The sequence below is a fragment of the Uranotaenia lowii genome, chromosome 1 (genome assembly GCF_029784155.1).
Source record: "Uranotaenia lowii strain MFRU-FL chromosome 1, ASM2978415v1, whole genome shotgun sequence".
NCBI lineage: Eukaryota > Metazoa > Arthropoda > Insecta > Diptera > Culicidae > Uranotaenia > Uranotaenia lowii.
This window is the reverse complement of record NC_073691.1, coordinates 75023940-75039303: the sequence shown is the minus strand read 5'-3', so window position 1 is coordinate 75039303 and position 15364 is coordinate 75023940. Positions and strand designations below refer to the sequence as shown.

The 15364-nt window shown below is 38.9% G+C and overlaps 1 protein-coding gene across 10 annotated transcripts in view; it reads right to left on the bottom strand.

The window, feature by feature from the left end:
* The window catches only part of LOC129739173 (disintegrin and metalloproteinase domain-containing protein unc-71), a 1315240-nt gene that overhangs the window by 25849 nt on the left and 1274027 nt on the right, over nucleotides 1-15364 (bottom strand). For 6 of the 10 annotated variants that reach the window (XM_055730592.1, XM_055730589.1, XM_055730594.1 and 3 more), the window contains one exon: nucleotides 233-297. In XM_055730592.1, coding sequence (XP_055586567.1) covers nucleotides 233-297 — 65 coding nt within the window. The remainder of the gene's footprint in view (nucleotides 1-232; nucleotides 298-15364) is intronic. The other 4 variants (XM_055730590.1, XM_055730595.1, XM_055730596.1 and 1 more) reach the window with 1 other exon arrangement.

Below are 15364 nucleotides of genomic sequence, written 5' to 3'. Positions count from 1 at the left end.
TGAAAAGAATGAAAGATGAATATCTAAAAAATAATACAACAATGAAGACAAAAAGTAAACAATTTAAAATGTCTAGTTTAAAATTTTTTAATGTCGATTGATTGTTAATGTTTTCTGTCAAAATGAAGTCATACGAAGAAGAGCTGGATTCAGAAAGGCAGAAGCCTACTATTGTTTTAAACTTCTTACCACTTGATGACCAAGAAAAAAAAAACTACAAAATTCAACTTACCGGAATGTGTAGGATCGTCTTCGCTGCCCGATGTTCCGGTCATCCTTCGTATCGATTTGTGATCCCTTGGAAGGTGGTGTTGGTTTGTTTGTTTTTTTTGGTTTCCAAAACAAATGGAAAAAAGAGAGAAGGGATAACAAGAGGGTGATTAGCAAAGTAACATTTTTTCCAACGTTCAGTTGTTTCGTTATTTGGCATTCTTTTTATTGGTGGAAACGCTTCAACGCCAGGCTGATTGCTAAATCTGCAGGCAAAGAAAATCGCTAATAAAGGTATGTTTATAAACGTATGTAAATATGCTTGAATCTCAATTGAATCTCAGGGGTGAATTATATATATAGAATGCTTCATAACAATATAGTAACGCATAAGGGGGAAAACCCAACGAGAAAAGAAAGTCGAACTGGTCAAGCTTATAGATAGCAGATTTGGAAAAATTGTTTGGCTAAAAAATATCTGTTGCTAAAATATAAACACTACATTTGAAGAACTAAAGGTATGCATCATGTGTTTAAACATATGTCTTTTCTGAAGAATGGATATATTTCACGCGATCATCGATTTTTTTTTTCGAAGACTCACAGAGTTTTGATACCTATAAAAAAATTGTATTGAATATTTTTGATGTTTCCATTCTGAATTCTGATTCTGATCCAATTATTTTTGTCATGAGTCTGAATTCTGTTTGTAATTGAAGATTCTGAATTCTGAAGCGGAGTAACGTTATTCAAAACATACAAAAGACAGTTCAAATTAGAAGGTGGCAGCACCATCCAGGGAGAGTCAATTGAGCTAGAATTCTGAGACTGACCAAATCCGAGAGCTGAACATCGGAGAACACACGAAGCTATTCGGAGATAAGTTCTGCAAAAATTCGATTCACTTTCAATCTGGAAATACAAGATAACTGGCCTACTCAGTCCAGATACTGGGTCAATTACAGGCCAACTTGTGACATGTACAAGTACGGTCCTTTTTTTCAATTAATTCATCATTAGTAAAAAAAGATAACTGAGTCCGTAGATAAACATCTTTGTTAGTAGATAAGACTGTATTGAAAATTCATAAGCAACTTTTAAAACCAGTTTACTCAAAATGGGTGAACTTTTTTTCTGTGTGCATGCAAGCAAAAGTTTGTTTACATGCTTAAAAAGTTTTGTGCTATCAATTTTTACGGTTACTTTTTTTCATCTTCGCTATGGTTCGTATTGATCTTGAATCTAGAAATCGCGTTCAATACCATCATTGGGATGATACAGAGAAGGCCAGGAACTATTTGAAGAAGTACGAGAAGCGGAAGGTACAAAACAAAACAAGGGCACGGAATCTTTACGAACGGATTCTGGACAACAACATCAACAGGTGCATCTTAATGGACGACGAAACCTACGTCAAACAGGATTCAGGGACGCTTCGCACAATTCTACACGAAATCTACGGACGAGGAAGTGAATGATACCGACTTCACGATTGCGATTGAAACATTTGGGCAGACGGTTCTAGTATGGCAAGCTATTCGTACCTGTGGTCTGCGGTCAATTTTTTTCTTCACAAAAGGTACAATAAATGCTCAAGTTTACAAAGATGAATGCTTGAAAAAAAGATTGCCAACCATATTCGGATTGTAGAGTCCGGACCAAAAGAGCTTGGAAGCAACAGAAGCTTCTTGGTCCAGGTTGAACTTCCTTCATGAATTTACAGGACCCCAAATTCTTGGCTTAAAGCAAAACACGGTCTCTAGTGCTGATATCGCGCTAGGGGCTGTGTTCACCAGAGGCTGAAATTCATTGTTCTAGTTAAAAACAGACCTTCTCATAGAACCGCACTGTAAAAAACCGGTTGACTAACCTAGTTCTGTCGAACAGGCCGGGTGGCGCCAGATCCCGCGATCCCCTGAAAGTCACTCTCGAACGAATATATTTTCCAGTGCGTGTGCGCCAATTTTAGGGATATACACCTTCAATCTGCAAGTTAACCGGTGATCTTCACCAAAATCACTTCAAACTATCCGAAATTATCCCTACAACACTATTAAAAGTAGAATCAGTTGGCAGTTTGACGAGGCAAAGGCGATGGGAAGACAAAGTTCTAAACTGAGGAAGATCAACGAGCCAGGAACCATCCTAAGGAGGGAGCTGTGAGCAAATCGTTGTGCAGAGCCGTTGAGCAGAGTCGTCGGAAGATCATCTAGCCAGAGCCAATGGGATGGCATCGGACTGAAACCACAAGTTTAGTCGGAGCCATCGGAAGATCGTCGATCAGAAGTTCGTTAGACCGGGAACCAGATAAAAGGCGGTCTAACTTAGAACTAATAAATGGTTGTCTGCTCGGAGTCACGGGAAGGATGTTGGACCGGAGCCTCTGGAAGGTCATCGGATACCGGCAGTCGTCAAGCCAGAGCAACGAAAGGTCGCCTGATCAAGGCCATTGGAAGAGTATCGGATTGGTGCCATGGAAAATCGTCAAGCCGAAGCCACTAAAAAGCTGTCGAACAAAGAACTATAGCCATAGCCGTTACAATAGGAAGTCGTCAGACAAGTGGCTATAGAAGATCGGAAGTACGAGACCATTGGGAGTGCATTGGAAGGTCGTATAGCCGTGGGCTAGAAGAGGCCTCTGAACCGGAGCCATGGACGGTCGTTGATCCGAAGCCATTGGAGGTCATAGGGACCATGGAGGGACTGGAGCCGCAGCTTAATGAAGGTCGTCTTGGTCTGGGAAACCATTTCAAGGTTGAGGTTTCATTGAAAAGTTGTTGAAACCAGGTACTTGGGAGATCGTTGAACTGAAGCCACTGGATAGTTGTTGGAAAGCCAATTAAAGATTGAAGGTCGTCCAGTTCTGGCTTAGAAGAGTTGTTGGGACTGAAAATAGGTACAGTCGTCGGTATAATGGAAAATTGTTGCACCAGTGCCATGGAAGGTCGTCGATCCAAAGCCATTGAAGGTCATCGGAACCATGGAAGGTCTGGAGCCGGAGCCCAGTGAAGGTCGTCTCGCCAACGCCACTGGATAGTCGTTGGATAGGTACGATGGAAGGTTGTCGATTAGAAGTCGTTCAGTTCTGGTTTAGAAAAGTTGTTTGGACCGAAGCTATGGTCGAACCAGTTCAATGGAAGGTCGTCCGACCAGATGATTGAAAGTTCGAGGAGCCGAAGTCAGCGGAAGGTCATCGGACCGAGGACAAGGAAGGTTGTTGGCCTGGTGCCTGGTGGACGGTCAACCTGGATTTACTGGAAGGTCGTTATTCTGGAGCCACTGGAAGGTCATGGGACTGGGGACCTTGACCTCGAGCATATTGTTTGGTAGTGTGAAGACCACCTTGTCGCCAGAGCGAACTTCAAAGATTCTCTTCGGAAAATCACCCGTTGTGTGAGGACTGTCTTCCTGCTTCTCGTGGGCGCTCAAAACCTGTGGAGGCATCGGTATATACATTCAAAAAGGCATTAGGGCTTACACTATTCTTAAATCCGTTTTTTATAATAACGTTGCATCAGTTGCCATGAGAAGTTTCTACTTGATCGCACGGATCACCAGTTTGACAGCTTGTTTTTAGTTGGCGACTAAATGATATCAACTAATCTTCCCAACAACCTTCCCCTAACCTATCAGCGCTGCGCTAAATTAATTCTACTTTCCATCTACCTTTGCTCCCAACTGATTACACGAGTATCACGGAATCTAGTGCTACTACAATTGATCTCATGGAAACTGACTCACCTGAACACGTCGTCAAATCTAAAGTTCTGCTAGGTAGCTCAGTTTAAGATCACGAGGTAGTATTTTTACTCATCGATATTAGAACACATAGATCACCACCTCAAACAAAATTATTGAGAAGTTTTCGAGACATAGACTATATGGAACTTCAAGCTGGTTTTCTAGCTTTAGATGTCGAACCTTTTCATGCCACGACTGACCCTAACACCAATGCACAATTTCTTTCGACAAGTCTTAGATGCCTCCTTGATCGACACGCTCATGAAAACTCCGTTACTCTGCGTGATGAGCACACTCCCTGGATTACTAACAAGATAAAGTAATATATCAATGTTAGTAACCTTGCCTGTATCAGAGAAAACCCAATCGCTAAAGAAGTGATAACAATTTCGATCACAATCTTATTTAAAACCTTTTGGAGTAAGGTGTACATAACAACCCTAAGGACAACCCTTCTTGTACCGAAGGGCGACGTTAAAGAACTGAATACATTCTCCTCTGAGGGTCACTGACAGATGCTACCACCTATCAGTACTGATCATCCAACACACCGGTACAAAACAACGTCACTCGTAGACCAACTTTGAGCTTTCATCACACTATAGCTGGTGCAATCAGTTGCAAAATATACGACTTACATTCTAACACTACTGGTACTGTCGAGATTCCTATTTTGTTTGAAAAACTCCTGTGTCCTTTCGTGTTTCCCATCCTTTGTGAACTTTTCAACTCCATAGTCGATACTTAATCATTTCTGGTAAAAAAGGCTCTTATTACACCTGTCCTTAAGATTTCTGCTCCCGCGCAACTCAAAAGGCTCTTATTGCTCCTATTCCTAGAATTTCTGTTCTCGCGCAACTCAAAGGCTATGCCCTAACAGCGTGTATGCCCTAACCGGCAATATCGAAAATATTCGAAAGTCATGCTCTCCCAGATAATTGAATATCTTGACTGTTCCACACCTCTTCTTCTTGCTGAGCGTCAGTCTAAGTACAGAAAAAGAATTCACCAATTCAAGAATTCACTCCACAGGGTTCTTGTCTGATTGCACTTCTTTTCTGCCTATACATCAATACAACAATACATCTCTACCCTGATGATTTACAGCTGTACATCTCTGGCTCTGTGAACGAAGTAGACAACCTTATCGAGCAAGTCAATCAAGATGTGGCAAGAATCGTGGAATGGTCCAATAACAACTTCTTGTATAGAACCCGAAAAAAACCCAAGCTATTGTCTTAAATAAAAACGGAACTATTGTGCCGAACGTGGCATTAGTTTTTAGAGGAGAAGTTGTACCACTTTCAACCTCAGTCAAGAACCTTGGAATTTAAATGGACATCGTGAACCAGTAATAACAAGGTCACGATCGACGGCGACAAGCTAGAGATAGTCGAAGACTTTGTCTATCTCGACTCATTGGTGATCCGGCGGCGAATGATCAGCAGAATTCGTGCCTACTATGGACTCCACAAGCAATGGCGGTCGAGAAGACTTAGCGCTTGCACGAAGTGTAACCTGTACATGACGCTCATTGGACCGGTTGTTCTCTACGGGCACGAGATATGGATATTGCTCGATGAGAACCCGCGCACACTAGGAGTATTCGAGCTACGAGTGTTACGAACCATCAAAAAACAGGTGTTTGCTACGAATTCGGTAGGAACGAAACGAGCAAGGGAGCATCGAGCGAGATGGTTAGACCAAGTAGAGCGTGATCTGGCGAATGTGGGATGCCCTAGAAGTTGGAGAACGGTTGGCACCGAGTGGTGACCGAGTGTATTGGAGGAATATTGTTCATCAGGTTACACCGTGAGATGGAACACCATTTAAATAAATAATAAGTTGTTAAGAGAGGAAGCCAGGGCAATTAGGTAATCCCGTGGTATTTCGTACCAGATGGTGGAAGAAGCGTCGGACAGTATCAGAATTGGTAGATAAACCGTTACAGCAGCCTTCAACTTGGTTTGGAGAGTTCTTCTGATTCGGTTGAGAATACACAACCTGTGAGCAGCCTCTTACAGTGCTGTTAAACGTCCATCGACTTCCCATCGACTTGACTGTATTATCTGTCAGGTTTTTACGAAACGTCTACAAGAGACCCGTTGAGCGTCATTTACAGGTTACGGGTCAAAACCAGAGGTGTCGTAAATGTCGTCATGTATTTCACTGATTTACATAAACATTTGGATTTGTAGCTCGAGTTTGTGCCTCACATTAAACAGTTTTAATTCACCTGTAATTTGGAACAGATTTAAACCAGACTTTTAACATCAAACAGACTGTAGTTCTCTTCTTTCATCTATACTATCGAAGCAACTGGAGGGTTGCCAGCACTTAGCCATTGAAGATCGTCGATCCAGGATGCCATTGGAAGTTTTTCTAACCGGATTCGATGAAGAATCATCGAGCGAAAGCTACTTAGAGGTCTTCCGATCGGATGCCGTGGAAGTTGGTGGAATCGGAACCACTGGGAGGTTATCGCCACAGAACATGGAGCTTCCCCAGACTAGAAAATCGTGGAACTGAAACCCATACATTAAAGTAATCGGGACGATGGAAGGTCATTGAACCAGAAGCCAGAAGGAAGGTATCATGGAAGGTGGTCAAACCGGGAACATGGAAGGTGGTCGAACAAACCGGAAGGTTGAACAAGCATGGAAGGTTATCGAGTAGGGGCCACTGGAAGTTTATCGGACCGGGACAACAGAAGATCATTGATCCGGTGTGTCATGGAAGGTGATCGGTCAGTCGGGAGCTTAGCGGAAGTCGTCGATTCGGGAACCCATTGGAAAGTTGGCAAACCGGTGTGGCATAGAGGATCGTCGAGTTAGAGACACTCAGAGGTCCTCGCACTGAGGACATAAAAGGTCATCGGACCAAAATCACTGGAAAGTCGCCGAGTTAACGTCATTTAAATGGTGTTCACGATTGAACTGCCACACTGCCACTTTTAAACTGTTGGGTAGAATTTAATAAAAATTTGGGTGGATTTAGTTCATAGTGCATTGTTTACATCCTGCAAGTCCTATGATCAAAACTCGCGGATATGGAGTCGAAAAAACAGCTCGTGCGTGAAAAATCTTGCGCATTCATCACGAAAAGAAGGATCTCTCGCATCGTTCCATCGCTAAAACGTTGGGAATAGCGAATTCCACGGTGTCGCGAGTGATTAAGCGGTTTGAGGAACGATTGACCACCACTTGGAAGCCTAGAAGTGAAAGGAAAAGTATTCCGTACAACACTAAAAACCACAACCGCGTAGTTGAGGCCTTCAACCGAAACCCACCATTTGGGATGTGGCTAAGAAGCTGCACCTAAGACGAAGTTTTGTCCAGAAGGCCAAAACTAAGGCTGGGTTTCGAACGTTCGAGGTACAAAAGGCCCCTGAACGCGACGAGAAGCAGAACAAGTCCACCAAAACCTGTGCTAGGAAGTTGTACCTCAACATGCAGACGAAAATTGAATGCTGCATCATGGACGACAAAACATATGTGAAGGCTGACTTCAATCGGATCCCCGGCAACCTTTTTCACAGCCAAGGAGAAGTTCAGCGTTCCGGAGCATGTCCGCACCCAGAAGATGTCCAAATTTGCGAATAAATTTCTGGTTGGCCACCTTTCTGCACGTGCGGGAAGCGAAGTGCACCTTTCGTGACCCAGGACACGATGAACGGACAGGTGTACATGGAAGAGTGCCTCCAGAAGCGACTACTTCCTCTCCTGAAGGCCCACAACGTCCCAACAATCTTCTGGCTGGTTTAATAGTTATTTTTCAATCCTTGAATATTCGATGGCAATCGGATGAAAACTCGAATTTAGCGAATCAATTTTGTGAGTGGCAATTTCATCGTGGACGCCCTTTAATGCCATCAAGCCGAAATCAAAATCAGATAGAACATCATCGAGCTGAAAGCGGAAGATCATCAGGCTGGAGTCATGGAAGGTCGCAAGCCGAAGCCACTAAGCGGTCATCGGACCAAGTACATAGAGGATCGTAGAACGAGAGTAACGCAATGGTTCTTCGACTGGGGACATGAAGGGTCATCGGCCAAAGAAGGTTGTCGAGTCGAAAGAAAGAAAATTTCTTCAAATCGAGCTTCTGACAATCTGAGGCCTGCAATAACCATGGAAATTTTGTAACCGAAGGCCACTAGTTGGCCGTTGAGTGGGTGCCTCGGAAGGCCGTCAAACCGAAGCCAAAAGAGTTAGGGAAGGAAAGCAGACCGTTGCTAATTTGCTATAAAGGAGTTCTTTTCTTTTATAACAGGACATCAACAAGTGGAACCTCCGGAGTACGGAATATCGGAGTTCTCAAGTAGTTTTTTTTGTCGTGAATTATGATTTGAAAGTATTTGCTTGTTTCATGGCTATCGATTTATTCAGAGATTCTATTCTTTATTGTTTCTGAAGTCATAATATATTCAAATGTGTTCTGTAGATATAAAAAATGTTTCTTTCAGTTGATGAATTTCAAGTCTGGTCATAATGGGCGTTCCAGTTCAAAATGTTCCCGAGAAGTTTGCTTCACAAAAAATGATCGAATAGACCAATCCATTTGGAATTGAATTGTTTCAGGGTAGACACGTTGAAAAGTATGTTGATTTTTTATCTTCTATATCTCTGTGAAATTGCTATCGGAGGAAAAAAAAACGACATACATTAATATAAATGTTGCCGCCTGTTTTTGAATGCTAATCCACAACCGATGATTTGCGATTCATCCCGGCAATCAAGAGCTAGCGAGCGATTGAAATGTTTTCCACCCCCGATGGCCGATGGCAACTACTACAGAATTTTGTGTGCGTGTTCGTTGAAAACTACAAGCCTGCAGCTATAAATCATAACCATATTTCACTAATCACCCATTCAACGCCATTAAATATATTTGTGATTCATAGTTTTGCACTCGGCATATCGCACAGGGTATAGGGTATGGGCGGTTGAAATCATCAAATCACATACGAAGGCACACCATACTCGCACACGCATTAAAACAGAATTGGATTTGTTTTTGCTGAAGCTCTGCGAGCGATTGAATTTTCACTTTTATGGTTTATGCATTCTAAACTAGAGCCGGGGAAGGTTGGGAAAAAAACGCAGGGAAAAAAACTCCCAAGTGAGTACTAATCCTGACTCGTTTTGTGTTTGGTTTCCATTCAAAAGTTCAAATTGAAAAAAGAAAAATCGGATGCACTATCGCTAAATGCAATATGTCTCTATTTCAGGTCCATCGTTTTATAGCTATATATTTATGTGAGTGAATGTTTGTGTGAACGTGTGTTTCTGATTGTGTGTGTGTATGTTTGTGTTTTTGATTGATTATGAGCGCAAACATTAGCAAATACAATGGGGCAGGAAGGATGTATGTATGTATAACTAAGGCATACTATTTAGTCATTCAAACGAACAATTTGTGCAAATTCAGAGTCGGTAATCCATATTGATACTTATTTCCGCTATAAAACTTTGATACGGCTGTTTTCGATCACTTTAAACGTCAGCCAATCTACTGATGTGATCTCGATCAAAATGCACAGTTGTTGTTGTTTGGCGTTTATACGTGGATGTGAATGTATTCGGACGAGTGTGTTGTTAGTAGAGGGGTATGAAATTTTATGAGATTTATGGTTTCAGATCTCTTTCCTTCAGCTCGATGTTGTCTGACTAGAATGGGTAGAAGTCTACTGTTCCGAATGGCTGTGGAAACCGATTCAATAAATATTGGTTTCCAACAAATGATGGTTGAAAACCCGCTTATCAGTGTATGTATGTACTTCCGCCTTCCCCAATGATTCTCCAATTTCTTCACCCCGATCATGTTCTTCTAGATGAATGGACGATTGTCTGATTTGAATTTAATTAAGTGATTCGACGAAACCGTAAGTGATAGCTTTGCATTTTCAAAACCGAAAGAGAGAACCGTCCCATTTATTCGCGGGTAAAAAGCGGACGAGCTTTATCGATGATTCTGAATTTAGGATGATGCTGATTGATATTTGTATTGGGTTTTCGGATGTTTCGATTTGGAAGGCGGAGGCTCTGCTGAATTGTGGCCTGGTAAATGGTTCACAATGAACCGAGCAAATATTATTTACAATGTAGATTTGTTCCATGGATTCCAAAATTCTCGGAAAGTGGGAGCCGCATAAATTAATTAAAACAAAAAAAAACTGCGTTCAAAACCGTAAATTTCTTTAATGAGCATTATAATTACAAAGCTTTAATGTAATTTAATGAGCGAGAAAATTCAGTAATTTACTCAAATTTCTGATCACATCCTAATTTACCCAAAACTGGAAGAAAACGTGAATTGATGGGTCATCGCAGATCATAGGAACCAAAAATCGTAATTTATAATCTAAATTCAGAATCAAAATTTAGACTCCAAATTCAAAATCATTTCGAATCTGAATTCCGAATTGAGGAACCGACCTTTCAAAACCAAATTCAGGCTCCAAATCCTAATTCAGCCCTCGAATGCCAAATGCTATTTTAGAATCAGAGTTTAGAATCTAAACTCTTACCTAATTTCTGATCCTGAAATTTCTATTTGAATTCCTTATTCTGTATGCCAAATTCCTAATTTTAATTCCGCCTCTGAGTTTCAAAAAAAAGAAAAAAAAATCTGAATCTGACCTCCAACTCCTAGTTCCAAATTCGCATTTTTAATGCGATTTATCATTTACCTACTTTTAAAAGTTCTGAATCCAAATTCCAAATCCTGAGACCAAATCTTGGTCTCCGAGTATGGATTTCGAATTACAGTTTTTTTCAGAACTTAGCTTTGCGATTGCTCAGTCAAACTCAAAGCTGAGGGCTGCCACTGAAGTTTTGGTTTGAACCAAAACAACTTAATTTTGAGTTTAAAAAAAGAAGCGTGCAGATGAAGTTAATTCTAATTATAATGATCAAATTTGTTAGAGTTTGACACCTTTAATCAAATTTAGGGAAACAGCATCACGAAAAACCCGTCACCGAATTTTGAAGTCGAATCACAAAGTTACTGTTTTTTTGCACAGAACACAGCATTTTTTTCGGCAATCTTGTTCCGAATTCGGATACCCAAAAGGATTTTCTTTTCTTTTCTAATTTCAAATCCAAATTCCGAATCCGAATTCTGAATGCGAATGGCGAATGCAAATTTGGAATTAAAATTTGGAATCCGAATTCCGAATATGAGATCTGAATACGAATTTCAAATACAAATTTCGAACTTAGTATTCGAATTTGATTTTCGAATCCAAACTCCGGCTGGAACTCGCGTATGAAATCCAAATCCCAATTCCGAAGCTGAATTCCTTTATGATTCAAATTGGCATTTCAGTCAGAAGGAAGCAAATACAAGAATTTACAATTTGCCCGACGTTTCGGCATTTGGTCTTGGGCTTTCTCAAGGTATATATTGCATTAAACTGTGTGTGTATAATGCAATATATCCTTTGAGGAAGGCTAAGGCCAAAGGCCGAAACGTCGGACAAATTGTAAATTCTGGTTTTTGCTTCCTTCTGAATTATGATGAATCTAAATTCCGATTCTGAATTTTGAGTAGCAATTCATAAACCGAATACCTAGTCCAAATTTGGCCGGATTTCGACGAGACCGAGCTGAGCGCCATGTGAAAATTTAAAAACAACAGAAATTGAATCTCGTTTAATTCAAAAACCAGATTGAATTGAATTCATTGGATTATAAAATATCGATTCTGGTTCATAAACTTCAAAGATTTTATCTCAAGATAAAAATATTGGCACATAAAATTCAATTGTTCGTAAAAAATACCGCTGGCATTCAGTTCGGTCTGGTCGCATTCCGATCATTTATTTTCCGAATTGAGAATCTTAATTTAGCATCTGATTTCGGGTGATAAGAATTCGAAGTCAGAATGCAAAGTCTGGATCCGCAATCAGGATTTTAAGTCAAAGCTCAAAGTCAGAATGAGAATTTTGATTCCTGAATAAGAGTTCGAAGTCGAGATTACAAATTTAGCTGTTGATTTTCAGAATTCGAATTTCCGTGTCCGAATATCCGAATCAGAGTTTTTGCATCAAAATTTATAATTGCGGAACTCAGAGTTCGATTTTCAGATTTAAAGTTTCAGAATGGAAAATTATCGAATGGGGTCCGAATACCGGAATTTAAAATCAGAATTCTGGATTTAGAACCCAAGCGAGACTGAGAATTTAGAATTCAGAACTCAGAATTGAGAACTCATAATATTGGATTCAAAACTCAGAACGCAAGGATTTTAAATTGAGACGTCAGAACTCGAACGACATGTTGATTTCATAATTCAGAAATCAGAAATTAAAAATCACATTTCTGATTTCCGATTGAAAATCAAAACACCGAATTCAGAACTCAGAGCTAAGAATGTAGTTCTGAAATTCTAAACACAGAATACAAAACTTAGAATTAGAAGTTTTAAATTTAGAACTGAAGATATCGTACTCAGAATTTTGGAACTCATGAACAAGGTTTCAAAACATGGAACTCAGAATGCAGAAGTTAGAATAAAGAACCGTAATTTAGAATTTCAGAATTCAGGTCTCACCATTTTGAACTCAGAACTTAGAACTCAAAATGCAGTTCTCAAGAGTTAACGATTCAAGTTTTAGAATTCAGAACTTAGAGTTATGAGTCAATTCTCAGAATTCAGAAGACAAAATTCAAAATTCCGAATTCTGTAGGGGAGAGTGGGGATACTTGATCCCCTTTTCTTATTTTCACCATATCTTTTCGGAAAAATTTAGCAACTCGCCGTCTTTTACATTTTCTGACAGCTTGTAACTTCTAGTTTCTATGCTCCGAAAATTAGAACAATACTTGAACCCGTTGATGAACTAGAAGCATTTTCGTGGGAGTAAAAAAATGCGATTTTTCTGAAGTTAGGGGAGACTTGATCCCCTATTGAAGGAGACTTGATCTTTTATTCAGGAAGCCCTAATCCTGGTATAAAAATCAAACAAAACCCCAAGATGGAATGTTAATTGACTATTTTGGTCATGTTTGTTCTCATTACACAACTTATAGCAGACATAAGAAGACAATTCTATAACTTTGTCTCAACGCCAATAACATTGCATACTTACAGGCGCTCTTTTTTATAATTAAGAGAAAATTAATTATTTTTGCTCTTTTCTTCAGACAAGTGTTTGATAAATATTAGATTTTGGATAAATATTAGTAATTTCGTAATCAGCAATCATAACGATCAATTCAGAAGAAAAATATGCCATTTGGAAAGGGGATCAATTGTACCCAACTCTAGGGGATCAATTGTACCCATAATCAACATTTTAGAAAACTTTTTCTGAAAAAAAGTTGAGAGTTTTCCATTGCTTTGAAAATATGGCATTATGAAGTTCATTTTACGCTCGAACGATTGATACATTGGAACATATATTTTTTTCATAACATTCCCATGTAAGGGACATTTTAAAGTGATGAAAAAAGATCTTCAAGTTACATTTTGTGAAATTTTTCAAACAAAGTTCAATTACTCAAACAATTATTTTGTTGAAATTTTTAAAACTACAAGCATTGTTATTTTGCTCACTTTGGCACATTTTTCTAGTACATTTAATCTTTGTTAGACATTCCAGTTTCGAGATATAGCTAAGGAATCAAGTATCCCCAGGGATCAAGTATCCTCATTCTCCCCTATGCAGACCTCAAATTTAAAAGAATTCAAAAATTAGGATTGAGATCTCAGAATTCTGAACTAAATGTTCAGAATCATTTTTTTCCAGCAAACTCCAAATTATGTTGTAAATTTTTTGAGACTGAATTTCCGAGCTCGAATTTTTTTCAAAGTCCGAATAATTGCATCGGAATTTCAAAGTGCGAAATTTAGCTTCCAATTTTCAGATTCAGAATTTAAAAACCAGAATGAAAAATTATCGAATGAGGTCCGAAAGCCGGAAGTCAGAATTAGAATTCTGAATTTAAATTCAGAAAGCAGATCTTAGAATTTAGAACTCAAGACTCAGAACTTATTTAGAATGCAGATCTCAGAATTTAGAACTTATAATATTGAAACTCAGATTGCAGGAATTAGAACTCAGAATTGAGAGGTCAGAACTCGAACGACATCTTGAGCTCGTAATTCTGAACTCAGAAATCACAGTTTAGAATTTCGTATGAAAATCAAAACTCAGAATTCAGAAATAAGAACTAAGAATTTAGTACTGAAATTCTAAACACAGAATACAAAAATTAAAACACAAGGTCATAATTTAGAACTAAAGATCTCAGAATGCAGATGTAGGAATTTAGAATTTCGGAATTCAGGTCTCACAATTTTGAACTCAGGATCCAGAACTCAAAATTCAGAACAGAACTCAGAATGCAGTAATCATGAGTGTAAAATTCAGGTTTTAGAATTCAGAACCTAGAGTAATGAATCAAGATCTCAGAACTCAGAAAACAGAACTCAGAATTCAGAATTCTGAATGCAGATCTCAAATTTAAAAGAATTCCGAGTTCAGGATTGAGATCTTCCCAAGTCCGAATTATGGCATCGGAATTTCAAACTGCAAAATTCAGCTTCCGATTTTTAGATTCAGAATTTCAGAACCCTCATTTCTGGAATGGAAAATTATCGGATGGAGTCCGAATTCCGGAATTCAGAGTCAGAATCTGAATTTAAATTCAGAATGCAGAACTTAGAATTTAGAACTTAAGACTCTGAACTAGGAATTTAGAGCCTAGAATTTTGAATTTGTCATTCAGAATACAGGGATCAGAACTCAAAATTGAGAGGTCAGAATTCATAACTCATTTTGAGTTAATAATTTAGAACGCAGAAATCATTCTTCAGAATTCCGAATTATAATTAAAACTCAGAATTCAGAAATCAGAGCTAAGAATTAATTGCTCCAGTTCTAGAATACAAAACTCTGAATTAAGAGACCCAAATTAAGAACTGATGATATCGTACTTAGAACTTTGGAACTCAGAAGGCACAGTAAAGATTTCAGAACATAGAACTCAGAATCCAGAAGTTTGATTGTAGAACAAAAATTAACATTTTTTTAAAGGATTTTTTACGGCTATCAGTCTCGATTTTTTTTAGTAAAAACGACTATTTTTTAAGTAAAAACAGTCATTTTTACTTAAAAATCCGAGACTGATAGCTGTTAAAAATCTTAAAAAAAAATAAACCAATCACAGTCGTTCCATTCATAAAGAACATAAAACTTAGAATGCAGAAGTTAGAATTAAGAACTGAAATTCGGAATTCAGAACTGAGAATTCAAAACTCAGAATGCAGTACTCAAGAGTTTACAATTCAGGTTCAGAACTTAGAAAACTCAGAAGACAGAATTCAGAACTCAGAATTCTGAATGCAGATCTCAAATTTAAAACGATTCAGAAGTTAGGATTTAATTCTCAGTACTCAGAACGTAATA